The sequence below is a fragment of the Marmota flaviventris genome, chromosome 9 (assembly GCF_047511675.1).
Source record: "Marmota flaviventris isolate mMarFla1 chromosome 9, mMarFla1.hap1, whole genome shotgun sequence".
Lineage (NCBI taxonomy): Eukaryota > Metazoa > Chordata > Mammalia > Rodentia > Sciuridae > Marmota > Marmota flaviventris.
In genome coordinates, this window is record NC_092506.1 from 14,924,089 (window position 1) to 14,950,827 (window position 26,739).

General features: G+C 54.7%; 1 protein-coding gene across 4 annotated transcripts; it reads left to right on the plus strand.

Moving 5' to 3' along the window:
* The first annotated feature begins 596 nt into the window (after positions 1 to 596).
* Positions 597 to 24,139, plus strand: Tnks1bp1 (tankyrase 1 binding protein 1). 4 transcript variants are annotated; one of them, XM_027944270.2, is made up of 12 exons: positions 597 to 696; positions 3,591 to 3,698; positions 4,736 to 5,369; positions 6,849 to 6,918; positions 10,529 to 11,887; positions 13,815 to 15,943; positions 21,012 to 21,384; positions 21,617 to 21,767; positions 21,894 to 22,030; positions 22,751 to 22,908; positions 23,183 to 23,255; positions 23,682 to 24,139. In XM_027944270.2, the coding sequence occupies exons 2-11, from the start codon at positions 3,605 to 3,607 to the stop codon at positions 23,241 to 23,243; spliced, it is 5,166 nt and encodes a 1,721-aa protein (XP_027800071.2). In that variant the 5' UTR covers positions 597 to 696; positions 3,591 to 3,604; the 3' UTR covers positions 23,244 to 23,255; positions 23,682 to 24,139. The 4 variants fall into 4 exon arrangements, with proteins under 4 accessions (XP_027800071.2, XP_071472259.1, XP_071472261.1 ...); XM_071616158.1 differs by having other exon boundaries at positions 622 to 696; positions 3,588 to 3,698; XM_071616160.1 differs by lacking the exon at positions 597 to 696 and adding an exon at positions 1,529 to 1,652.
* The last annotated feature ends 2,600 nt before the right edge of the window (positions 24,140 to 26,739 follow it).

Consider the following 26,739-nt stretch of genomic DNA (forward strand, 5'->3'; position numbering starts at 1 on the left):
GTGTGTGTGCGCGCGCGCGCACTCGATGCAGGGAAGGTGTGGAGTATGTGTGAAGCTTTTGTTCTTAGGGAGGAAGAGGGTTACATTTCAGGCCGGGAAGAATCTGTATCTGAGAAGGAGGTAAAGAGAGAACGAGCGAGCACAAACGGGAAAGCAGAGCTGTCACACTTCCTCATTCTGGCTCTAAATCTGAATTTATCCACGTGGGGCGGCCACGTTGCCCACGTTCCCAGGAAGACTCAGGTGGTTGTAACAGGAAGCCTCTCCAGTCCGCCAACGGCTACCTTCTTGCTGACCGCGGCTCTATGGTGCCGCAATCACTGCAGGCGGCCGGGCCTGAAGAAGGGCCGTCCGAGGAAGTCTCTCTAGGCATTCATCTCGGTGGCGCTTGGGTAAATTGCGTCAGTTTCTCCCGAGTCTGAGCCTGGGACGGGCCCCTCATTTGCAAGGTCATGAATAATTGAGTACTGGGCTGTGCTTGCATACGGTGGGACGAATTCAGCACTGGCTTCTCTTCGGGTTTCCGCCGGCTCATGAATATTCACGAAGCTTTGGGGGCGTGCTCCTGGGCGGGGATAGAGGCGGGGCCCCGTGGGGCTCGCACTGGCTCGGTCCCGCGGTGACGGCGGTAGCGGCGGCGGAGGGGACTAGCGTCGGGGTGCCGTGCGGAGCGGAGCCAGATCCCGGGGGGAGCGCGTGAGTGCGCGGGGGCCAGCGGCTGAGGGCGAAGGAGGGGGCGGGGTCCGGGGTTGGGGGCGGGGTAGGGGCTTGGAAGGAGCGGGCGCTAGTTGCCGGGACCTTGGGTTGTGTTGCTGGTGGTGGGGGGTCACCAGGAAAGTTTGCCGGGGCCGTGGGCGCCTGGGCCGCGGGGGCACGCGGGAGCTGGCGCATGTGCGCGGGGGCGGAGGGCGCACGGTCTGAGCTTGTGCTGGCGGAGCCAGAAGAAAGGGGGGAGGGGGCGAGGGCTGGGGCGGGGCCGGAGGCGGGCAGAGCCGCTGGAGGGACCCCTGCTTCCCGCTTCCCCTGGGCCCGCGCCGGCCCCCTCCCCTGCTCCCTCGGCACGCCCCCAGCCACCCAAGTCCGCCCCCACCCGGTTCGCGTTGCCAGTCCACCGTCTGTTCGCCGGCTGCTTCACATCCCGCGCACAGTCCTCTGCTTCTGCCGCCGCTGCCCCCTCCTCATCCACCCCCTCGGCTCCTCCTCTTCTGCTGCCGTCCGCTCTGGGTCCAGAGCCCCCCACTGGGCCCCTCCAGACAGCCCCTTGCCCCGGGCTGTTCTGTTTTCCCGTTGGCCCTCCCTCTTCCAGCAGTTCACATGCTGTCCCTCCTGGCCTCAGATCCTAGGGTCGATAGGCCCGACCCCGCCTGCGTCGAGGCCCCTTGGGCGCCTATCCTGGGCCGGGGCTGGCAGCTCCTCCCCAGCCCTTTACTCCCACGGGTCCCTTGTCTCACCCGGACTCCACAGGGTGGAGAGTGTTTAGAGCCAGTGCGATTCTGCAGCTTCTGGCCATGGCCTTGGCCATGGCCTTGGTCACCTGGGGCCCCTGGCAGGGACCTCCCAGCTTCTGTGGCCACCTCCCCATTTGGGGACGCGGAGCCTGCTTTCATCGCTGCAAGCCCCTTATACCGCAGAGGTGCCCATCAGGCCCCCAGGTGAGACATTTTTTCACTTCTGGGCCAGTTTGTTTCCATTTCTAATCAGACCAACAATATTCCTTGTAATAATGTTCAAGGACAAGGAAAGAATCCTGTTTTAAATTTTTTTTGTCTTGTGCCCCTCCCCCACATACATACTGCCTGGCTCTGCACGTTATGCACCCACCTACAGTGGACAGTCCTCTGTTGTAGCTGAGTGATCAACCGGTTGATAGGGCTGGGCTTCTTTCCTGTCTTCAAACCTTCTCCTGTCTGAAACAAGCCGGGACAGAATCAAAGATAGGGGAGGGGATGTGTTTACATTGTAAAGACTGGGCAACCCAGGTTCCTTAGGATTTGGTGCTGTCTCTGCCCAGACAGAGTGGGTGACTTTAAGGTTGTGACTGTGTACAGGTTGGAGAGGGTTGGGTTGGCCATACTGTCGTGTGCATACCAGATGATAGGAAGCTTCTTTCTTGGGATAGGGCTCTTCCTCAGGCTGGAGACCTAGGGGGTATTGTGGGTGGGAGGGTGCTTCGGGAGGCTGGATGGGAACTGAGGAGGTGGTGGTGAGTCTGAAGAACAGGTGACATGAGTGGGACCTGGAAGGGGTGAAGGAATGGTCTAGGAATGTCAGTACCTGGGGGTCTGGGAGGGGAGGAGGTTAATAAGGTGCTGGTTCATTGGTGCCACCGCATGGAATTGCAGTAATAATAGCCAACTTCCACTGGTCGCTTATATGCTAGGCATTGTGCTAAGTGGTTTTTATGCATTATTTCTTTTAAGTCCCAGAGAGTCTCAGTAAGCCCATTTTTCAGATAGGGAAACTGAGGCTTAGAGAAGTCACACAGTTAGAAGGTGGTAGACCCACTCAGCATTTGAATCCTGGAATATTAGACCCCAGAAGATCCCATCACAGGCCTAGAGAAAGGGAAATCATTCTTCTACCACGTGGCTGTCACCTGATTTAATTTTTTCTTCTGTCCCCTCACAACTCCTTCAGGCCATCCCTAGGCTGGTGAGTGATGCCCACATATCCTCTTTTCATAGCCCATACCCACCCCACTGTGACTGTTCTGGAAGAGGGAACCCCAGGGAGTTTTCTCCCAAGTTACCCCACCCCCCGGATGTTCTCAAGCCCTGTCCCGTCCTCCCAGCCCAGCCTGGGCTGCTCCTTCCTCTTGGCGAGGCTCTGGAAATCCAGTGGGAGGCCATTGCTATGGCAACAGGACTAGGCCCTGGCTTTACCTCATCAAATTCCAAGCTGAAGCCAAAGCGATTGAGAAATTAAAGAAAAAAATGTATTCCAGATGTTTACTTTTTTATTCCTTATTTTTCTGTGTTTGGATGAGACAGCTGTGGGGGGTGCGGAGTGGGGCAGGGATGTGGAAGGAGAACGGTTGGTGGGGGGAGCCACTCCCAGCTGTGGAGGGAGAGAGGGAAGGAGGGGGGAGCATGGAGGGGAGGCAGGCAGTGGGGCGGAGCCCCAGGTTGGGGAGGAGCGGGTTTTTCCCGTCTCCCATGAGGTGATTCACAGAGAGACTTGAGACTTTTCGGCCCTCTTCCTCTGTCGTGAGTAGATATCTCCAGCTGGGCTGCCTGACCCCAAAGGTGCCTTGGGAACAGTAGGTGGAGTGACTTCAATTGGGCATCTTGGAGAGCTTGTCACAGGATGGGGGTGGCTCCCGAGGCTCTAAGATTTTGGGACTAGAAGACAAGAGTTAAGAGAGGGTCTGGGAAGAGCTGAGGGTGTGGCTGTGGGACCTCTCTTGACTTCTCCTGACCCCCTCCTGAAGTTCCCTCTTCCTGTCCCACACTCTGCCTCTGCTAGAAATAAGAGACTTTCCTCGCCTAAGCCTGCTGCCACCGCCCAGAGCTTTTCCTCCCCCACCCGTCTCTCTCCTGGGTCTTTGGACATCCCAGCTCACACCCCTCTGCTTCCCAATTCTCAAGCAGGGTCTGCGCATGTGATGAAAGTGTCTACTCTCAGGGACGGCTCAGCCATGGCTTCCCCACCGCCCCAGGAGATGGAGGAGGAGCTGGCGCCTGCTGGCTCTGAGCCAGGTACCTATGGGTGCTGGGTAGGGCAGGTGGCAGGGAGAAGGGTGGGAAGGGCAGAGGCGGAACCCCCATTCTGTATTGGTGGGTGTTTGAGGATGGTAAAGTGAGGATGAGGGAGGGAAGCAGGACTCAGGAAGTTCAGGATGGGTCTGAAAGGGAACCCGGTGGGAGTGTAGGTCTCTAGCAGGTGTGAAAGCAGGCAGAGACCTTTGAGATGATTTGAATCAAGCCACATATTTTGCAGAGGGGGAAACTGAGGCACACAGGGAGAATTGCAGTGTATTTTTGGGGATTTGAACCCAGGACTCCAGGCTCTCTGTCTAGACTCTTTTTCTCATGCTTAGCTGAATGAGTGGGTGACATGGGATTCTGTTATGGAAGGCTGTGGCAGTGAGTAATCCCAAGGTCTTTTATTTGGCATTGGAATGCCTTATATAGAAGATAGATTTCTGGTCTTGTTTTTTTTTTCCCTGTAGCAGATTTACTTTTGTTTGGCTTAAGTCAATAGTAAGTTTGCATTCCTGATCATACACCGGATGACAGCGGGGAGGTGGCCTGGGAGTGTGCTGGGGGAGGGGCAGCATGGAGGCAGAGTGGGAAAGCTGGGCCAAAACATTTACTGTGGAGATACCATAGAGTGTCAGAAGGGGAGAGGACCAAATTGGGGACACGGGCTGACTGCTTGATGTGGGCCTGCAGGCATTTGTTTATTGGCTCGTTTGCACATTCATTCATTCATTCAAGTGGTAGAAACTTGTGCTAGGTGAAAAATAGGGTGCAAGGAGAGATAAGGTGCCAGCAAGGCTCACAAATAGCTTTAGCTTAAAAGTGGAATTGTTAAACATTTTGGGAGGTTGGAGAGTGAGAAGGTGCTTCAGGGCTGTGTGTAGAAAAGCAATAAAGGCTTCATGGAGCAGGTGGCATTTGACTTGTGTCTACAGGAGTATTGTAACTATTCTGAAACTGGAGGATGGAGATTGGTTAGAGTAGAGATCACAAAAAGTTCTGACAGCCCCTTACCAACCTTTTTCTTTTGGCAGGAGACCCTCGGGCCAAACCCCCTGTCAAGCCCAAACCCCGGTCCTTGCCTGCCAAGCCAGCCCTGCCTGCCAAACCCAGCCTGCTGGTGCCTGTTGGGCCTCGGCCTCCCCGGGGTCCTCTGGCTGAGCTGCCTTCTGCCCGGAAGATGAACATGCTGGCAGGACCCCAGCCCTACGGGGGCAGCAAGCGTCCCCTTCCCTTCGCACCAAGGTCTGTGGCTGAGGCCTCTGCTGGAGGAGAAGCCACCCAAGAGACTGGGAAAGAGGAGGCTGGGAAAGAGGAACTGCCCCCTTTGACACCCCCAGCACGATGTGCTGCCCCAGGGGGTGTGCGGAAGGCCCCTGCCCCTTTCCGGCCAGCCTCAGAGCGGTTTGCAGCCTCCACAGTAGAAGAGATCCTGGCCAAGATGGATCAGCCACGGAAGGAGGTCCCTGCCAGCCCTGACCGTCTCTGGGGCTCCCGCCTCACCTTTAACCATGATGGTAGCTCCCGATATGGCCCCAGGACCTATGGCCTGGCCACTGCTGCCAGAGAGGAAGATGACAAGACCCTCGCCCGGGGTTGTTCCCAAGAGGGGCCAGCAAAGAGTCCCACAGAGAGCCAGGAAGAACACAGCAAGATTCCTGAGGAGAGGTGAGGGCTCAGAGGCTGTGTGTTTTGTTGCAGCCTGGAAGTTGGGGTCTGGGGACCAAGTGGGTGGCCCTGTCTGGGACTGTGACCTTCCCCTTCAGGTTAATGGTGTGCTGTGAATACAAGCAGACACCAAGTCATTTCCCCAGCCATGGTGGTATCATCACTGTGTGCTTTTGAAAACTGTCTCAACAGAGTTAATGTGTGTTTATAATAGAGAGTCCAAATGTTTGAGAGTCTGTTTCCCATCTCCATAAACTGGCATCCAACGTTGCCTCATTGAATCCATAGCTGTCCTGTCTGGGAAAGCACTTTTGGATCCATTTTAGAGATGAAGAAACTGAGTTGCAGATGACTTCTCTCAGTCACTCAGCTAGTAAGAGGCAGAGATAGAGTTGAATTCCAGTCAGCCAACTTCCAGAGCATGTGCTCCTAACTTCGAGCTTCTCTTGTGAGCAGAGCAGTGTGCCATTCTTGGGGTGGGTGGGGATGTGTGTCTGGATCAGAAAGGCACAGTCGCAGACTGCGAGGGGGGTTTTGATGGGAGAGAGAAGACAGGAGCACATCTTGACGGTCCTCCAGTTACTGCAGAGCTTTTGGCTGGTTGGAGACATTTGCCCGTGATATACTTCCCCAGAGTTGGCACTAGCGTGCAGGGAGGCTGGCCTGGAGGTGCCCTTGCGGGAGTGGACACAGGGTATCGAGAAGAAGCTGAGGGATTTCAGAAGCTTTTGCTGGCTGCTTGAGACCATGCTCAGGGCAGGGAGAGCCAGTTGAGGTGCAGCTGGGCCCGAGGATGTCCCCCAACCCCAAACAAAGGGAATGGCTCTGGTTGCTGCAGTCTGGGCTGAGCGGGAGGCGGAAGGCTGCTGTCCTACCTTCCAAGCTTGCCCTTCTTCACCTGAAAACACCTGGAGGCTTGGCCCTGGGGTTAACCTTTGCAAGTCCAAGGCCAGGGCTGCTGTGGGATCGCACTGCTGCCCAGGCTGGGTTCTACCTTTCATCCTCCTTCCTTCCCTCCTTGCACTCAGGTTTTAAGGGGACTGACTTTAGTCTTGGAAAATCACTCTTCCCCTCCCCTACCCCCACAATCCTTTAAGAAATATTGGCAGGGCAGCTGGACCAGCTGTACTCCCTGGCTAAAGGAGAACTTTAACCCCTTCTGGGTTAAGGGAACGAGTCATTATCTTCTTGGGGACCTTTGAGGGGTCTGGACATACAAGATACTTTTCTTAAACGGGATGGGCGTGGGGCAGGTAATTAACCCTTAATGTGCCAGTAGGTAGTCTCTTGGGTCACTTGCCCTGTGAAACTGCACAGTTTCTTTATCCCTGATGGCTCCAGCTGCCATCAGGAGTAAATACTTGGGGCGTTCAACCTTTGGAGGCTGTTAAAGTCACTTAGGGATATTTGCTCTCCTTTTCTGTTCTGTGATAGGCTTCAACATTCCGTGCCTCCACTTCCTGTCTTTCTCCTTCACAGGAACTCCTCTTCCAACCTGGCTGTCAATGGGGACCTGACTAAGCTGGCCAGCTCTGAGCCACCTACTGATGTAAGTTGTCCTCCTCCTAACACGTAATAACAGTATTTTAGGGTTGGAGGGGTCATCTAACTAAGATCATGTCCTCCCCTCTCCTTGTAATTCAGATGGGGAAACTGAGGCCATGGACTTGCCCAAGAGCTGGCTCTAGTACCTAGATGTCTGTACTTCCAGGCCAGTGCTCTCAGTCATCAAGGTAGCTGGAGTGTGGTTTGGGTTCTGAGGCTGCTGGTTATAAACAGTAATTATTATACCCACAGCACTGCCTCTGATTAAGTACTGTGTGCTGGGAACATTAACCAACTTAACCAACTTAATCCTGTCTAGCAGGCCTGTTAGTCTCATGTAAGAGGCGAGGAGTGAGAGATGATGAGACCACAGGGCCTCACAAATGCCAGGTAACTTGCTTGGCTTGAGGCCGGAACAAAAGTGTCTGACTCCAGAGCCCTCCCTGGCTGGGCTGCTGTTCTTGGTTCACAGTGCGGGAGAGTCCTTTTCTTGGGGGTTTCCTGTTCCTTCTCCCGTACTTGCATACTTTTCCAAGTAAATCACATAGAGGTGCCCCTTGCTGGTGGGAGGCTGTCCCGGCTGCCTTGTGTTAGAGAACTGCCTCCATTTGTGTCCATCCAACAGTTTCTACTCTGAGCTGGGTATTAGGGATGCGGCACAAATGTAGGGGATCCAGGACGTCTGGACTGCAGTAAGGGAGGAGGAGTCGGGTGGTAGTGGACCTAGAGGGGGTAGGGTTGGATGGCATGAGCCTCATAGGCTGCTACAAGAACTTTGGCTTAAGTGAGGGGAAGAAGCCATTGAGGGGTTCAGAGGAGAGGAGTGACATGCTGCTGCTGACCTAGTGCTAAAGAGGTCAGGGCATTCGGAGCAGCAGCAGGGACCAGTCAGGTGCAGATGGAATAATCCAGGTGAGAGAGATGATGGTGGCTTGGACCCCAGAGGTCATCAGTGGTGGAGCTGGTGAGAAGTGGTTGATTCTGGATGGACTGTGAGGGTGAGGTGGGTTGGGCATTCAGATGGATTGAGATGAGGAGGATTAAGTATGGCCCCAGGGCTTTTGACCAGAGCAGTTGGAAGGATGAAGGTAACATTTATTTAGATGGGGACTTTTAGGGACAAAGCAGGATTAGGAGAGAGGTGAAGAGTTTGCTTTTGGATTTGTTGGGTTTGAGACGTTTTTTAAGGTTTGTGATTGGATACTTGAGTCTAGTGTTCAAGAGAAATGAGCTGGTGAGAGAGGAAAACTTGGGAAATGTCAGTGTGAAGATGGTAGTTGAGACTGGCTGAGTTCACCAAGAGTGTGGGTGAGGGTACAAGAGGGAAGGGCCCTAGGCACAGAGAAGACTGGTAGGAAGCACCAGTGAGTTGGAAGGACAGTCCCTAGCCGCAGAGTGCCACTGATAGGTCATGTAAGGTGAGCACTGCAAATTGGATTTAGCTACGGGGAGGTCATTGTGTGAGGGGAAGAAGCCATTGAGGGGTTCAGAGGAGAGGAGTGACATGCTGACCTTGACAAGAGTACTCCAGTGGTAAGATTAAGAAGGCCTGCTTGGGTGGGCTCAAGAATGGGATAAGAGGAGCTGCGGATAGTGGGCATAGGAGTGCTTTCAAGAAAACAGGTGGTAGCTGGAGAGAGATTGTGGGGTCAAGTGTTTTTTTTTTTAATTGTTGGAATTTTTTTTTTTTTTTTAAAGACAGAAGAAATTAGAGCAGTTGGTGTGCTGATGGAAATGATCCAGTAGGGAGGGAAAATCAATGATGCAGGGAAGGAGGAGAGGTTGGCGGGTTGGCCTTAGCCAGGAGCAAGGACAGTGCCTGGTGGTAGAAGGGGAGGGGGAACGATTGGACCCACTTGCAGGTGGTGGTGGGTGAGGGTGCAGGGTGTGTGCCTTCTTTGCTGGTGGCCTCTGTGTTCTCGAGGAGGAGCAGGAAGCAAGGCCATCAGCTGAGAGAGGATGGAGAGGAGGTGTTGGAGGTTTGAGGAGAGACATGTGAAGGTGTTACCTGGGAGTGTCGGGAGTGAAGGGAAGGCGGGTGCTGGGGTTGCTGGGTAGCTCTGGGATGGGTTTGAGGTCAGTGGTGACTCTGAAGTAAGGCCAGGCACCTCCAGCTCCCGGGCTGGTGGAGAGCTGTATTTAAACAGCCTGAATAGTGTGAGGAAGGAACGAGGGAGTTCCGGGTTGTATAAGAGGTGGTTGTGATCGTGGCAAAAAGAAGAGCTGTTACACAGGGGAGTAGGAGCCGTGGGAAGGAGGTAGGGTTAATGGACTTTGCTTCCCAGAGGAGATGAAGAACGAGAGAGTTGGAAATACAAAGAGAGAGCAGGACAGATAGGAAGTAGGGACAGTGGGCCAACAGGGACCTTGAAATTGAGGTTATGAGGGTGGGGGAGGGATGGGGGCTAGGGTACGACCCTGGGTCACCAGCCATCAGGGAGGAGGAAGTCAAGGCACAGGGAGCCAGGATGCTGGAAGGGTCACCGTGAATTGTAACAGTGGTGCTGGGCGGGTTGCAGTGATCCAGAAGCTACAATTATCAAGGAATGAGGGGTTTGTGGGAGACTAACAAGGAGGGGCTGTGGGTGGCATAGTTTAAGGGCATAGCTTTGAAACCTAGAATATTGTAGAGAGGAGGGAGAGTGAGGGGGAGTGGGAGGAGCCTGAGGAGAAGCAGGACCTCTTCTCTGGCTAGACCCGATGGACAGTGATGGAATGAAGTGTGTCTCTTTGGAGAGGGCAGCCAGGGATCTTGACCCCTGGGGGGCAAAGGTCATAGAGAGCCAGGTTCATTTTATGTGTTGGGGGACAGGCAGAGTGAAGCAGAGAAGAACCAGGGGCCTTGCGCCCTTGTACCTGTCCTGGTGTCTTCCCCAACCCCAGTCCCCATCATCCCACAGCAGAACCAGAGGCCATGTGTGTGAATCTTATTCAATCCTGTAACTCTGAGATGGATGCTGCATTGGGGAAGTTGAGCCTCAGACCGTATTGGAGGGTGGACATTCAGTTTATAGGAGGCAGTTCTGTGGCGACTCTAAGCCAGGCACCTTTCCAGGCCCCAGCACCCTTTGCTTTAATCCCATGGCCTTCCTGCTTCTTTGGGTAGCTTTGGGACCCAAATTGGAATAAACAGAGTAGTGTGGGGAGCACTGTCTCTCCCCTGTGGCTGTTCCTGGGAGCTGCATTGGGCTTAGGAGTCCTGCTTTGAGCAAGAACCCCCCTCCTACTCCTGCCCAGATGGTTAGATTCCCCATTTTCTCTTCATTGAGCAAGTGTTCTTTACCCACAAACCATGACCTCTTACGAGACTCTCACTTGAACTATAGGTTGGATGGGTGATTGAGGTTTGAACCACCTTAAATGGTTAAGAGTGATGTTAAGTGAATAAAACTGGATGCATTTTCTGGGGACACCTAAAGGAGGGCTCTGTGGCCTTAAGAAGTTTGAGAAACCCTATCTGAGATTGTCTCTGGGGCTTCTTCCAACTGTCCTGAGCTCTGGTTTCCTCCTCCTGGGCTGTGGATCAACAGCCAACCTGAGGTCAATGCGGGGTAGGAGGAGCCTCTCCCATGCAGCCAAGTGATGAATGACAGCTCTTGACCTTTTCCTTGCAGGTTCCCAAGCCCTTGGTCCCCTCAAGTCCAGGTCTTGCCTCAGAGTGTGGAGGGAGCCCAGGCCTCCTTGCTGAAGTCTCCAGCCCAGCCCCCAGGTCTCTCCAACTTCGCTCACCAAATGAGAACCCTCCCCACCACTCTCAGCTTCCAGAAACCCAGAGTCCTGCAGCGCCCGAGGCTTCTCCTTGCCTCCCTGTGACTCCATCATCCCCAAGTGCAGTCCTGCCTGATGAGGGCCCCTGCCTTCCCCCTAGCCCAGGACTCTCTGATGAGGCAGCCCCAGAGGCCCCCAGACTCAGCAGCCCTCCCCTTGAGAAGGTCTCAGGGTGCCATAGCCCAGAGCAGCCCCCAGCCACTTTGCCCAGGCCTCTGATTGAGGGGGATGAGTTACTGGATCTCACGCGGACGTTTCCATCTGGGGAGGAAGTGGCAGAATCCAAGGGGGACACAGATCTCCGCCCAGTCAGCCTGGCTCAGCGCCGATTCTCTGAGGGTGTGCTCCGGCCACCTAGCCAGGACCAGGAGAAACTGGGGGGCTCACTATCTGCCCTGTCCCAAACGCAAGGGAGCCAGTCAGCCCTGGATCGTCCCTTTGGGAGTGGGGCAGAGTCCAATTGGAGCTTGTCACAGTCATTTGAATGGACCTTCCCCACACGGCCCTCAGGTTTGGGTGTGTGGCGACTGGACTCCCCACCCCCTTCCCCCATTACTGAGGCCAGTGAAGCTGCTGAGGCCGCTGAGGCCAGCAGCTGGGCTGCGTCCAGCAGGGAGGAAGGAGTGTCCCAGCAAGGGCAAGGGCCCCAGACAGCTCCAGGGGTCCCAGGAAGGCCTGTTTCCCAGGTGCAGGGAGATGACCCAGGCATCTCTGTACACCAAAAGGATAATGGACAGAGTCAGCCTCAGTCCCCAGCTGTCTCCCTTCAGTCCCCATTCACAGCAGAGGGCCCTTCTGGAGCACTCTTGCTGCAGGCAGAGGAGAGATATGAGGATCGGGAGCCCCTGTCTGGACAGGAGTCCCCCCTCCCTCTGGCCACTAGGGAGGCAGCTCTGCCTGTGCTGGAGCCAGTCCTGGGGCAGCAGCAGCCAGCACCCCCTGACCAGCCCTGTGTCCTCTTTGCTGATGCCCCTGGCCCTGAGCAAGCATTGCCTGCTGAAGAGGAGATGGTGACCCTAGCCCGGGCTGAGGCCACCCAACCCGGGACAGAAGCCCAGGAATCCTGTAGGGCATCCCCTGAGCCTGTGGGCCCTGAACGCAGCTCTCGCTGGCTGGATGACCTCCTGGCTTCACCACCGCCTAGTGCCAGCAGTGCAAAGCGGGGAGCCGGATCTGACGGACAGTCCCCAAGTACCTGCTCTGAGGTGAGGATGGGCACAGGGAGGGTGGAGGCTCCAGGTATGGAGGGCTTGGTTGGGCCTAATTCTTTCAACATGGGTTTAGTGTGACAGGAACTTGGAATGTAATAGTGAGCACAGCAACTGTGAACCTTTACCTTGTAGCTCTGCTGTCTGGCCATGCTGGCTGAGCTGTATAGGATGGTGTTTAGAGTGCTTGTAGTGAGTTCAAATCCTGACACCCGCATTCACTCGTGGGTGGTCTTGGGAGTGTACCTTAACCTGGAAGCTTCTGTGTCCTTTAGTAGTAATAGCTCTGGCCTCTTAGAGGTGTATGTGGGTAAAATGAAGTTAGCAAGCGCTTGATGCCATGTGGCCTGTAGGACATGTTCAGACCCTTATCACCTGGAACGGCGTGTGTGGCAAAATTGCCTAGCCATCTAGGCCTGGGTTGGCTTACTCTTAGTAGAACTGGACTGCCTGGGCTCCTCTCCTGGCTCAGCTGTTATTTTGTCTAAATATGACCTTGAACAAGTGACTTTTCCACTTTGCCTCAGTATCTTGTCTGTAAAAGGGGCATAGCAGTGAAGCAGTCCCTCAGGGCGATGGCAGGGATTAAATGAGTCACCGCATGCACGGGCAGGATGATGGGGAGTGCTGGGCGAACGGCTCTCCCGCCCCAGCTCCTGATCTGCTTTGTAGACTGGCAGCCAAAGGCTGGCGGAAGCAGGGCCTTCCCTGTGCAGTTACCCAGAAGTTGGTGACTGGGCTTGGACGCCCCTTCTTGCCCAGTGCCCTTTGTCCGATCAGGCTCCCTCTGCATCTAAGGGCTGGGATCCAGGTGGCTTTTGAAATTTTATTTTTCAATCTTGGCCTGTGCTGGCAGGGGCGGGGCTGGAGGCAAGGAGGAGCCCCAGCGGCCTCTGGAAGAGGAGGAGCAGGAAGGGGTTAAGACTAGGCTGACTCCTGCAGTAGGTGTGTCTGTCCCAGGATGTGGGTGACTCAACTGGCTTCTGGGCGGGGCTGCCAGAGCTGCAGCTGCTCCGGAGGGAGCGGGGAGCCAGGGAGCAGGGCCAGGGCAAGCGGGAGCCAGAGCTGTCCGACAGGTCCTGGCTGGGGAGCGGCCCAGCCCTGTCCCGCACACTGCCTGCCGCACCCAGCAGCCCCAGGGTGGTTGGGGGGTGGGGGCCATGGCTCAGCTCAGGGACAGGGAGGCTAGCATGTCTGTCCTGGAGCGACTACTGGCCAATGCAGCTCTGCGGGACGAGGCTGGGAGGCTCCGGGGCCCTGAGTCCCAGGCTCGCCCGCCTTCGGGGGTGAGTCAGGGGAGTTGGGGGGGTGGAAGTGCAGTGAGCTCTGTGCCACAGGCTGCCCCTCCTGTCTTTCCTGGGCCTCGTGGAGGTGGAGGCAGAGAGGCCTTCCTGGGAGGGCTAGGTAGAAGGGCTTTCCTTGGGGAGGAAGGGCCTGGGTACTCATCTGGGGCTAGAAGGGCTGTGCTAGTGTTGGAACCTTGCTTTGCTCAAGTTGGAGGGAATCTGAGTCGTGACCTCTTGTAACTGAGAGTGTTCTCCCTCTTCCTAGTTCCACAGGCAGACCACTCCTTCAGGCAGGATTTCTTCTGGCAGTTAGCCAGGTGTTGCCCAAGGACTGTAAACATGACCATAGGACCATCGGTTGAGTGCCCATTGTGTGCCAGGCACTGTGCTGAGTCGGTTGTTTATATGATCTTGTTCACTCCTCTCATGTCAGCCCTGCATGCGGTAGAAATTATACCTGTTTAAAGATGAGGACCCAGAAGCTCTGAGTGGTTAATTGATTTGCTCAAGGTCGCACAGCTGGAATCTAAACCCAGGTTCTCTGTTGCCAAAGTGGGGCTCTCAGGCACTAGGTAGTGCTGACTCTCATTCCAACCAACTTTAAGCATTGTTTTTGTCTATTTTTTTCTGATTCCCAGGGACTCCTTGGCTGGGCACAGAAAGATCTGCAGAGTGAATTTGGGATTGCAGCAGACCCGCATCCCAGCAGTTTCAGTCCTAACTGGTCCCAAGATGCTTCTCAGGACTATGGCCTTGGGGGCACAAGCCCTAGAGGAGACCCAGGCCCTGGGGAGAGGGACTGGACCAGCAAGTATGGGCAAGGGGTAGGAGAAGGAAGCAGTAGGAAGTGGGCCAGCAGGTGTGGTCTTGGCCCAGAAGGAGTAGAGGTCAGCAGCAGCCAGGACCGGGATGAAGTGTCTGCCCCAGGGGGGCTCACGGCCCTCGACAGGGTAGTTGGAAAGCCAGCCCAGCTCGGCATGCAGAGCCAGAGCCAGGAGGCTGATGTTCAGGAATGGGAGTTCCAAAAGAGGAATTCCCAGGGCACTTACTCTATTCAGGATGCAGAGCTGCAGGACCAGGAATTCGGGAAGAAAGATTTGCTTCATACTTACCGAGATGCCAGCCTTCAGGACTGGGAATTCGGGAAGAGAGACTCACTGGATTCTTACGCCAGCCAGGATGCAGATGAGCAGGCCCGGGAGGTAGGGGCGAAGGACCACCATGGCAGTTACAGCAGCCAGGATGCCGAGGAGCAGGACCGGGAGTTTGAGAAGAGAGGTTCTTCACTGGGCACCTATGGCAGCCAAGCAGTGGCACAGCAGGACCAGGAGTTTGGGAAGAGTGCGTGGATGAGGGACTACAGCAGCTCCAGGGCCCTTGGTGCACAGGACAGAGGCTTTGGAACAAGAGCCCTGAGCTCCGGGTTCAGCCCCGAGGACGTCCAGCAACAGGATGAGGAGTTTGAGAAGAAGACTCTGAGTGGTGAGGACAGCCTTGGCGAGGCCAGCAGGAGCCCAGGCCAGTTAGAAGAGAGAGAATCAGGGGCCCTGTTTAGCACTAGCACCCCCCAGTTGCAGGATGGGACCCTTGGTCAGGGAGACCAGGGCAACTGGCAAGGCAGTGACGCTGGCCAGCAAGTCGGAGGGCTGCAGGAAAGACTGCACGCAGGGCCTCAGAGCCATGGTGATGCTGACCGGGAAGATGGGAAGCGAGGTTGGGCCGGGGACTTCAGCCTTGGTGTCACCCCGCAGCCAGATGCAGCGTTTAGCTCCAGGCGGCAAGACTGGAGTGGGGACTTGTGCAACCAGGCCTCTGAGAGGAGCCATCAGTTTGGCATCATTGGCAAAGACAGATTGAGCGGTTCTGGCCTGAGCCCTTCCAACAAGATGGGAAGTGGGCACTTTGAACCTCCAGGGGAGACCTCCCCCGGATGCATGGACTGGGCTGATCAGCTGGGTCTCAGGAACTTGGACGTGTCCAGTTGTGTGGATTCTGGGGGCTCTCATGAGGCCAGAGAGAATGCCATGGGACAAATGGGCTGGTCAGACAACCTGGGCTTGAGAGATGGGGACTCAGCCAGCTGTTTGGAAACTGGAGGGTCTGAAGAGCCCAGGGGGATCGGAGTTGGGGAGAAGAACTGGACTTCTGGTGTTGGGGTGAGAAGCAGAGATTTGGCTGGGGCAGGGGAGGTAGGAGGACACAGCCAGGCCAGGGAGAGTGGTGTGGGACAAAACGACTGGTCAGGTGTGGAGGCTGGAGAGTTCCTTAAATCCAGGGAGCGTGGGGTTGGACAGGCAGACTGGACACCTGACCTTGGGCTGAGAAATATAGCCCCAGGGGCAGGCTGTATCTCCACAGAACCCAGAGAGCTTGGGGTAGGGCAGGTGGACTGGGGCGACAATCTGGGTCTGCGGAACTTGGAGGTGTCCTGTGGTGTGGCATCTGGAGGTTCTCGGGGCTGTGGAGTTGGGCAGATGGAGTGGGCCCAGGATTTTGGGCTCCGGAATGTGGAGCTCACTGGGGCCCCAGGTGAGGCCAGGGAGCATGGGGTAGGGGAGGTGGACTCTGGCCCAGAGCTAGGCCTCGGGAACAGTGGTGACTTGTCCCCTGGCCTGGAAGCCAGAGACCCTTTGGAAGCCAGGGAGCTGGGGGTCGGCGAGACAAGTGGGCCAGAGACCCAGGGTGAAGACAGCTTCTCGCCTTCCTTGGAGACCGGCTCTGAAGACCTCAGAGTAGAGACAGGAGAAGCCCCAGGCTTTGGAATCAGGTAAGGGATCCTCATCCTAGGGTGGGAGAAAAGGTGTAACTCCACTCAAAAAGTTTTGGAATTTTTTGGAGGGGGGAAGAAATAGCTTTTCCAATGGACTTTTGGTATTTGCCAAACAGACATTTTTGGGCTGTGAATGTTTAATTCTGCTTTTTAAGTTTTATATTGAAATATAACATATTTCCTTTATGGAAAGCAGAATGTAAAGGTTGAGGTGTTTGTTCTGTAGCAACCTAGTTTTGGGTCTTCTTGGTGATGAGTTGCGATTGAGGGAGAAATGGAGTCAGCCACATATCAGAAGGCTTCTGGTAGATTCTGCTCTTGTTTCCCAAGATTGTTCCCGGTCTTGGGCTAGAGAATGCACATCCTTTGATAGGTAGAGGAAAGGGGACCTTATATCTCCTTAGTCTGTCCACTGCAGCCAGGAGTTGAGGGGACAGTGGTGTTCATTGGCTCTCCAAGAAGTCAGAGCTTGGTGCTCTTGTCTGGCTTGTCATAGAGCCCAGAAGAGCAGCAGTTCAGGAACCTGAAGCTATTGGGTCCCAGGCCTGGTCCCATGACTGTGGTCCCTATCCCAAGTTGCTGAAAGAGAACTTTCCAAAGGAAAAAACTGGTAGTTTCAGAGCCATGGGTATTCTAAAACCAGCACAGGTGTTTTTTCTGCTCTTTGTGGAAAGGGTACAAAAATGGTATTTACTTCTATTTCATTAACATTCCCATCCACTGAGAATTGGTTTTGTTCTCTCTATGAGTAGAAAATCTTACCTTTTCCAGCCCCAGACCAGGCGCTTCCCGCTGGCCTTTAGGAAGGGAAGGGAGGTGTTGGGTGGAGGCTGTTCTAAGTGAAAGGGGCAGATGGTAGTGGGAGGAGAGCAGGAGGAAGAAGGAAGGGGCCCGAGGGTGGGGAAGGGGTGGGAAAGGCATTTGGCGTGGAAGCTGGGGACCGAGAGCATGGGACCAGGAAGGGAGCTGAGGAAGGGGAGCTTCCGGGGACCCAGGTTGTTGAGCGGCTCCTATTGAGACCTTCATGAGGACTGCAGACTGAGCAGCCGGGTTGGAGTCAGGAGGCCGTAGGGATCCTGGGCCACTGACCGACTCCCTGAGCCTCAGTTTCTAACAGCGTTCCAGCTGGCACCGTCATGGTGCAGGGAGGGTGGGCTCAGCATGGCTGCCTCCGATTTCACTTCCCAGGACTCTGAGGTTCACATGCCCTGATGCTCAGTTTCACGTCTTACTTGTCGACCTTCACAGCTATCCTGCCAAGTGGGAAAGGGATTCGATCCTCGCCCATTGGCAGGTGGAGGGATGGTGTGACCTGATTGAGATCACAGAGGCTGCAATACGTCTTTCCAACTTTTTCTATCCACTGCTTTTAGGTGTGGCTGCTGTGTTGAAATTTAGATTGTCTGGGAGTGGGCTGCAGCCTCCCGCCTTCCCTTCTGCTGGGTCACAGGGTGGCTCTTAAGAGGGAAGGTGGTATTGCCTTTCCTTTGTTTAGGATGGAGGGAGAGGGTCCCTGTGGGGTGGCAGGGTGGGAATGGGTCTCTCTCATGCCCCAGAGTGCTCAGGGTTTTATGGCCAGTGTTGACATCCGAGCTCAGGGTGTATCCCTGATGCCCTGCGGGTGAGCCGCGTCGCTTGCAGCAGAAGTGTGCTCCAGGCTGGGGGCGGCGGTGGTGGTTCTGTGAATGTTATGTTTTTGGGCAGCCCTTCCATGAAGAAATTCAGCCCATACACACTGTCACGTGCTGTCTGGCCATTTGGGAGACTTGGTATGTCTTGGCCTTTATTGGTACCTTATAGTTGAGTAAGGCAGTGTTCCCCAAACTTACCTGGGCAATATCCAGGGAGCTGATGTTCTGAGCATGTGACATGGGGAGATTCTATGCTATGGAAAGTTTCTCTTTAAAGAAAAAATTTGAAGGTTTCCTATGTATCAGGAAGTCCTTGAGAATAGCTCAGTGTAGTCTGGTTTTGGGTGCATCGGCCTGGTTTAGGTCCTGTTTCTCTCACCACCTCTGCGATCTTGGGCAAGGGCCTTCTCAGGGCCCCCATCTTCCTCTAAATTGGGATAGTCACTTTCATAGGGTTTCTGGGAAGACTAAGGGTGAATACGTGGAGAGTGATAGATGCAGATGTAAACCTACCTTCCCTGTTTATCACTGAGAAAACATGCCTTCTATTCGTGTCTGTTTTGCAAGTTTGGATGTGAAGTTTGGTGAGGCCTTGGGGACATTTTTGTTGTCATCCTCGTGATGGACAGAGATATCTTTGACGATAATTGTGACAACACTACCGTAGAGGTGGATGGGTGGGGAGGGCTTGGGTCCCTCCTCTGGGTCTAGGGCCACCTGGTCCCTTGTCCTGGTGGGAATGGTGCTCCTGGGTTCCCAGAGCTGGGGTGCTGTCCTTTTCTTTCTCTGGCCTCCCAGTCATTCCCTACCCTTTCCCCTGCCTCTAGTGATGGCAGAAGCCTCTGAGTTGTTTTGGGGTCTTCATAGAATCCAAGAGGACCGTTAGAAATCTTTGAGTCCAGCTCCTTTATTTCATTGGTGGGAAAACAGACCCAGGTTCCCAGAAAGGTGGATTTCTGTTCTCATGGGCCCCAGCCTTGTGGTCCTCTCAGACACCCTCCTTATCGCCCCCGGAGTCAGCATCAACTGTTTACCTTTGACTTTGCCTGGTTGACCTTTAGTCCTCAGGCTTCATTCTGGCTCCAGCCCCGACCCTCCCTCAGTTCAGGTCTTGGTGCCTTGAGCACCGACTGGAAAGCCAACTTTTCACAGATCCATCCTCTGTGTTTGAACCTGGAGCATGGAGCCGTGTGCAGGATGGGGTTCTGGGCCCTCAGGATACTCTCCGGTCTCGATGGGTGATGGAACAGAGGGTATGAGACACATCCTCTCAGGGACCTGTGTTGAAGCTAATGAGGATTATCCTAGTAATTTGATAATTTGTTGTGTGTGTTAAGTGTAACTGTGTGCTAGGTACATTTTGCCAGTAAACCCAGCAGAGCTTATGTACTTTCATTATCCCCATTTTATAGATGAAGAAACTGAGGCTCAGAGTGGGCACATAACATGTGGCCAAGGCCACTGGTGCAGAAGGGTCCAGGACTTAGGCGCGTACCAGAGTGGCAGGGCTCAGGACCTGAGTTCCCAACCGCCTCTCCTCTCCTGCTTCTCTGCCAGGAAGGCCTCAGGTTGTAGGTGTTCTGGGAGATTGGGGGGCATTGAGGAGGAGGGTGAAGGCTGAGGTCCTGGGGTGGATGCACACTGCTCCACAGCCACCCCCAGGCCCCCCTTCCCTCCACTGACCTCCTCTGCATGGCGTGGGCCCCCTCTGCTCAGAGAGAGTGGATCTTTCTCCGCCCCCTTTGTTTCAGGTCCCCATAGCTGCAGGGCCTGTCCTCAGCCTGTAGCTGCCCCCTCCCAGAGAGGCTTCTGTCTAGCTCTTAAGGCTGGGTGGGGTGCTGTCACCGCCCCCTCCCTGACTTTAAGCTGGCTTTGAGTGCGCTGGCTCTGGCCCCTGTCCAGTGCTGTTCCCAAATCCACTGCCTCCTCCCCCTCCCCACACTGCTTTAATTTCCATCTGTCAGCAGCTTGTGGAAGGACAGACTGACACACATTCTGCCCGCCCCGCTCCTGCTGGTATCGACTCACCTGTCTCGTTCCCCTCCCTCTCCAGTATTCAGTGGCCTTCCGGGCACTGCCGCAGCCGTTCCGCCCTCTGTGCATGGCGCTGGGTGTGGCTCTACTGTGCCTGTAGGTCTAGCGGGTACCAGCTCACAGTCGCCTGCTTGAGGTCTGCAATGAGTGTGTGTGTGCTCTGGGGTGTGGCATCTGGACGTCGTGTGAGGTGGAGTCCATAAGAGCGTGTGTGCTTTGCCGGGTGTGTCCTTCGTGCTTTGAGGGAGCAGCAGGCAGCAGACATGGAAGCTGTGTTGACCAGGGTGACCCTACCTCTTATCCACTCCACAAACATTGATTTAGTCTGGTCCCTGACCCAGGTGTTGGGGGCACAGAGGCAACAAGTGTCCAGCTTTGTCCTTGAGGAGCTCCCAGAAGGCAGTGGGGACAAAGGGTGGCCTGGCTGGCACAGGTTGGAGCCCTGGCAGCTGGCAGGGCTGAGGAGGCTCATGCTGGTTAGGGGAGAGCGGCAGAACAGCTTCAGTGGAGGACTTGGGCCAAGGAGAATCAGTGAAGGAACAGCGAGGGCAAGGGGGAAAGCATCCCAGGTGAGGGAACAGCTTGTTCTAAGATGGCAGCATTTGCGATGGGCATCCTCTAGTTATCCCTGCTTGTCCCTTGAGGCCAAGGAATAGAGTTACGTACGACAAGGGCCTAAAGATGATTCGAGGTTGGACAAGTGGATGGATTGGCAGTACCTGCATCATCCCAAGGAATGTGACCGCCCAAGCAGGCGTCCCTGGGAGGGGGCATAGGAACAGCAGCAGTGGCAGCGGTGGTGATATTTGGGTTCGTGGGCACACAGGTTTGTCAGGCACTGTGATTGGCCCTGTGGAGTCTTTTTCATCCCCTCAGCAACTCCAGAGAGGAACCCAGGGTGCTTGCAGGCAAAGGGCTTATTCAAGGTCTCCCGAACGGGTTGAGCATTTGTAATACGGAAACCTGAACTCTGAACTCTGAAATATTTCAAAACCTGAAACTTTGAGCACAGACATGATGTCACAAGTGGACAATTCCACACCTGGCCCTCATGTGGCAGATTACAGTTAAAATGCAGGTGCACTAAAAAATATAGTGTTAAATTACTGTTAGGCTGTGTGCATGAGGTATATATGAGATATAAATGAATTTTGTCTTTAGAATTGGGTCTTCTTTCTAAGATATCTCATAATGGATATGTGAAGATTCCAAAATCCAAACTCCAAAACTCTTTGAGTCCCAAGCATTTCAGTAAAGCCTACTCACCCTGTAGTAAGTGATGAATCAGGGATTGGAACCTGCCCTGCTGGCCCAGCCCTTCCCATGTGGTGTGCTGTGGCTTCAGGCAAGAGAGAGGGTTTTCACTGATGACCTTATTTCCTGGTCTGTCCCCTTGGCAGCCCCAGCAGGTGTCTGGCCCGCTCCCCACCATCTGGCTCCCAGGGCCTCCTGGAGGAGATGCTGGCAGCCAGCAGCTCTAAGGCAGAGGCCCGAAGGGAGTCAGCAGCCTCGGGCCTCAGGGTCCTGATGGAGGAGGAAGGAGCCACAGCAGGTGCTGAGCAAGGGGAACCTGCAGAGCCCAGCAGGGACCCTCTGCCCTCCTGGAGGCCCCAGCCCGATGGTGAAGCCAGCCGAACAGAAGAGGTGGATGGCACCTGGGGCCTCACAGGGGCTGGGCACGGCGAGCAGGTGCTGGCCCCGACCCCGACCTCTCGGCGGCCCTCCCAAGGCCCTCCCCCGAGCTGCCTCAGTCAGGACTTCTCCTTCATTGAGGTCAGTGGAGGGTGAACCAGGGCAGTGGGTGGCTCCTGTGGGGAATGTGGGTGACGGAGCTTTGCTGAGCAGCCCAAGTCTGGGAGGGTGAAAGCAGGCTGTGGGCGCGTCGCTGGAGTGGGAAGCTTGGGCAGCAGAGCCATCAGCTCCTGGTGGCTGCTGTGGTGGGGCCCTGGGGCTGGGCGGGTCCATGGGGTAGCTGTGGCAGTGGTGTTGCTGTTGTTTTGATCAGGACACAGAGATCCTCGACAGTGCCATGTATCGGAGTCGTGCCAACCTGGGACGCAAGCGTGGACACCGGGCCCCAGCCATCAGACCTGGGGGTACCCTGGGCCTGTCAGAGGCAGCAGACTCAGATGCTCGCCTCTTCCAAGACTCTACAGGTAGGATTGATGTGTTTCCTCGTGGTATCTGTGTGAATCCCTGGCATGTGACCCAGGCTGTAGGTGAGAGGGGGCTTGTAGGGGTGCCGGCTGTACTGTGATCCCCACCTCACCATCCCTTTGCAGAGCCACGGGCTTCTCGGGTGCCATCTTCAGATGAGGAGGTAGTAGAGGAACCTCAGAACCGCCGGACACGGATGTCATTGGGCACCAAGGGGTTGAAAGTCAACCTGTTTCCTGGCCTGAGCCCGTCAGCCCTGAAGGTACCGTCTGATCAGTGGACAGTCACATGTGGTCTCCTTCCCTGCGACCTGTCCGCTCTTCACCCAGCCAGCCATCCTCTGATCCCCTCTGCATTCCTTTTCTCATGCTGCTCTCCCAGGAGGGCCCTGGGAGGTCCCTTTGTGCCTTGCTGGACCCTGTGGTGGTATACCTGAGGATAGAACAAGGTGTCTTCATGTCCCAGAGCCTCAGGGGTGGTGGGACATGAGCCATGCCCACACTTAGCTCTGGTGGAGGGAGAGAGGGTAGGTGTCACTGGGGAGGCACAGAGAGGGACTGGGCCAGTTCCAGGGGAGGAGTTCTTTCTTGATCCTGGGTGGTGGGAGGGGAGGGTGGATCGGCCCCACGTAAGCATTTGCTCTTAGCCTTGAGGTAGGCATAGGAGTTGGCCATGGGCCCTGGGGCAGAGGGGAGGCAGTGTAGGCAGAGAGTAGAGGAACAAAAGCACAGAGCCAGGAAGTCACCATTGGCGTTGTCAGCCCAGCTTGCTGAATTTAGTTCAGCAGATCTTTTTGAGGACCTACTATGTGCAAAGTAAAGTTGTGGGGGAAGCTCTCTTTAATGACTCTGTTCTTTGGGGCCAAAGGGCTGCAGAGGCATCTAGGCATGGTTCAGGGGACTGTACCCTCTTGGAGAAGGCCTGTCCTCTGTGACTCCTGCCTGTCCTGCTTACATCTGTCTGCGTCTGGACTGTCTCTCAGGCCAAACTACGTCCCCGGAACCGCTCAGCTGAGGAAGGGGAAGTGGCAGAGAGCAAGTCGGGCCAGAAGGAGGCTGCAGTCCAGCGTTCCAAGTCCTGCAAAGTCCCAGGGCTGGGGAAGCCCCTTGCATTACCTCCTAAGCCGGAGAAATCCTCAGGGTAGGTGACTGAGCTCTGGACATCTCCTGACCTCAGAGAAGTAGCCTGAAAAGGGAAACCTCACTTTATTGAAGAAGAACACTGAGGCTCAGAGAGGTGGTTGACATGCCCTAAATTAACTGAATAAGTTGGTGGTGGAGTTTTAGTCCTGCAGCTGGGCCCTAGCTGCCTTTTCTGGATGGAGAGGGGAAATTCTGTCCCTACCATGTGTACTTATTTTGTGCAGTTTGCCTGAAGTTTGCCTTCTGGACCTTTGTGCTGCTTTGCCTTCTAGGTCAGAAGGATCATCGCCCAACTGGCTTCAAGCCCTGAAGCTCAAGAAGAAGAAGGTCTGAGAGGTTACCGAGGTGAGGACAGGCTGCTGGGCTTGGATTGCCGCTGGGGTTTAGCGTGCAGAGGGCCTTCTCTGGGGGATCCAGAAGCCCCTGTGCCGCCTTCTAGTCCTTAGCTCTGCATCCCCCTTTCTATGTGGCCTGGAACAAGGCAGTGAAACCAGGTGCAGAGACTTGCTCCCCTACATTTGTCCCTGGGGCAGGTGTTGTCTGGCCTGGGACGGAGGAGGAGGGGCTCCATCTCACCCGCCTCCCTGCCTGGCCTGAGTGCATCTGCCAGGCCCTCTGGTGTAGGGCCCCTGGGAGTACTCACCAGGCTTGCCATCCTAGCAGGGACCTTTCTCATGACTGGTCCCAGCTGGGGAGCCAGGATGTGCATGGAGCAGAGGAAGCCGAAGCCTCCAATGTCCTCCTCTGACCTCTTGTCCTCTCCCATTGCAGGTCCTTCCCATTTGGCAGTCTCAGGCAGTGCCCGTTCCTGTGAGGTCCCTGAGTGAGGAGACAGCTGGAGCCCCACTGTGCCCCAGGCTGCAGCCTGTCCCCTTCACCTCTGAGGAGTGTCTGGGAGCCACGTTTATGCACTTTGTATCACCTTCCCAACTTGTCCCCACACTTTCCCTCCCAGCCTGGATTCCGTCACTAGTGGTTGAAGGTTTTGGTCCTTCCTTCTCTCCCCTCCTCTCTCTCCGCTTCCTCCTTCAGCCTCCCTTGGGTTTTCTTTTGATACCAATTTATAGCATTTTTTATAAAGGCCTTTGATTTTTGTAATGGGCGGAGCCCCCTACCCCAGACCCACCCCAGGTCTCCCTCTACCCTGCTAGGTGCCCCACAGAGACCAATGACATTTTGCCACTTGAAACAATAAATAAAATTTTTTGGCAATTGGTGCCTCCCAGGTTTGTGGAGTGTGGTGGTGGTGCCCATCCCCACGAAGCTGCAGTCAAATGCTAGTTGTGGCCCTGGCCCACCAGGAGCTCACGCAGACATTGGACATGTCAACCCCCTTCCACTCCCGGGGCCGGGTGTCTCTGCGGAGGGTATTCGGGTTCTAGTAAGCTGACTGCTGATTCAAGTGCTCTCCAGATCTCAGTAGCTTAACATAAAAATGGTTTATTTCTCATGCTGCACAGTCCACTGTGGGGTGATGGTGAGACAGTGGGACACTCCATGCCTTGGTGTTCTGGGAGCCCAGGCTCCTTTCCTGTTGTGGCTCAGCCAGCTATAGAGACCGAAGGGTCCTTTTTGGCATCTGGTGGAGAGAGGAGAGAATCCTGTGGTGGCTGTTTCAGTTATCTCAGGCTGCTGCTATGACAAAGTACCACACACTAGGTGGCTTATAAACAACAGAAGTACATTTCTAACAGTTTTGCAGACTGGGAAGTCCAAGGTTAAGGTGCTGGCAGATTCCATGTCTAGTGAGAACCTATTTCCTGGTTTGTAGGTGGTGCCTTTTCACTGCATCCTCATGGAAGGGACAAGCAGCTCTACTGGGCCTCTTGTATGAGGCCACTGAACTCATTTGTGAGTTCACCTCCCATAGGCCTCATCTTCACATGCCATCTACTTGGAGGTTAGGATATTAACATTGGACACAGACATTCAAACCCTGGCGTGGCACTCATCCTGGGTCTCTTCTGGTATCATCTAAGTCCTATAAGAATGAGACTCAAGGTACAATTCCTCCTGAGGCAGGTTCTGTATAGCTGTGCCCCTGTGAAATCAGAATCCAGTGGTGGAACAGGGGCATGATGGACATTCCCTTTCCAAAGGGAGAAACAGGCAACAAGGAAGGGTGACAGGTTCCCAGCAAGTCCCAAATCTTAAGGCTAGAAAGTAAACTGGTTGAGGCTCTGCCTTCTAGGTCTGCTGGGGTAGAGGTCCTCCTGGACCCACGGGGTGGTGGTCCTGCTCCTATGGTCGTTTTCTGTGGCAGCTCTTGGGTCATACACCTATGGCTCTTGGCCCAGAATTGTACACTGGTCACTTCACTGGTCTGGGGTTTCAAGTTGCTCCACTCCTGTGACTTCACTAGGCATTGCCCCAGTGGTAGCTTTCTCTGGCTATTCTTTCCTGGACCCCAAGACTTTCAGGGTATTATGGCTTAACCATGAGCTGTACCCCCCATAGCTCATGTGAGAGATGATATAAGAATTTTCAGAGATGAAATGACTTGATATGAGAGGTGTAACCTAATCGGTATATTAACCCATTGACATGGATTAACTGGTGTTTTAGTCAACTTCTTTGTTTCTCTGACCAAAAGGCCTGACAAGAACAATTTTAGAGGTGAAAAAGTTTATTCAGTGCTTCAGAGCTTCAGAGGTCTGAGTCCATCGACAGCCAACTCCATTGCTCTGGGCCTAAGGTGATGCAGAACAACATGGTGGATGGGTGTGGCACAGGAAAGCAGCTTAGGCCATGGTCACCAGGAAGCAGAGAGAGAGAGTTGCTCACCAGGGACAAAATATATACCTCAAAGGAAAGCTCTCAAAGACATACCTTCTCTGGCCACACTCCATCTACCTAGAATCACTACATAGTTAATCCCTATCAGTGAATCAATGCACTGGTTAGGCTAAGGTTCTCATGACCCAATCGTTTCATCTGTAAACTTTCTTGCATTATCTCACACATGAGCTTGTGGGAGATACCCCATATCTAAACCATAACAACTTGGTAGTAACCATAGGCAGGTAGAATGTGGCTGGAGGAAGTAGGTCACTGGGGGTGTGCCTTTGGGGTTTGTATTTTGTGCTGGGTGCATGAGCCTTGGGGACATGGCTACCTTCACCTGGCTTCCTGGTCACTGTGTCCTGAGCTGTTTTCCTCCCAGGCCCTTGTGCCATGATGTTCTACCTCACCTCGGGCCCAGAAGTATGGAGTGTGCCTACTATGGTTTGACACTCTGGAACCTTGAGCCAAAATAAACTTTTCCTCCTCTACATTGTTCTCAGGTCATTTGGTTATAGCAATGAAAAAGCTAACTGAAACACTGGGGCATCCTTGGGAGCCCAGGTGAAGGTAGCCATGTCTCCTCGGCTCATGCCACCAAGGTTTACCACCTAAGCCTCCTGGAAGGGGCAGCCACACCTGGACTCAGTAGAGCTGAACCCTGAAGAGGCAAGGAATGCTGTGGTGGTGCTGGGCAGCAAGGGCTGAGGCCCTGTGGGTGCGGTTGGCTCCTTCCTTTGAAATCATTCTTTTCCCTGGGCTCTGGAACTCTGGGCATCTAGTGGGAGGGGCAGCCCCAGGGTTCTCTGAATTGCCATTGGGATCATTCTGCCACCCTCTCAAGTCCACAGCACTTGGCTGGTCCTTACCCATCTCCATGTCGAATGGTCACATTGGCCACACCCTGGTGTCCTCTACGGAGCACATTTTTTACAATACTGTCAGGCTGAGCATTTTCCAAATTTTTAAGTTCTTTTTATCTTTTTAAAATTTGTTCTAATTAGTTATACATGACAGCAGAATGCCCTCTGACACATCATACATAAAT

Excerpts from the sequence above, each read along its gene's own strand:
- Tnks1bp1 (XM_027944270.2), top strand. The coding sequence starts at position 3,605 with ATGAAAGTGTCTACTCTCAGGGACGGCTCAGCCATGGCTTCCCCACCG. Across the intron at positions 3,699-4,735 it reads GCCTGCTGGCTCTGAGCCAG|GAGACCCTCGGGCCAAACCC; the intron begins GTACCTATGGGT and ends TTCTTTTGGCAG. Across the intron at positions 6,919-10,528 it reads GCTCTGAGCCACCTACTGAT|GTTCCCAAGCCCTTGGTCCC; the intron begins GTAAGTTGTCCT and ends TTTTCCTTGCAG.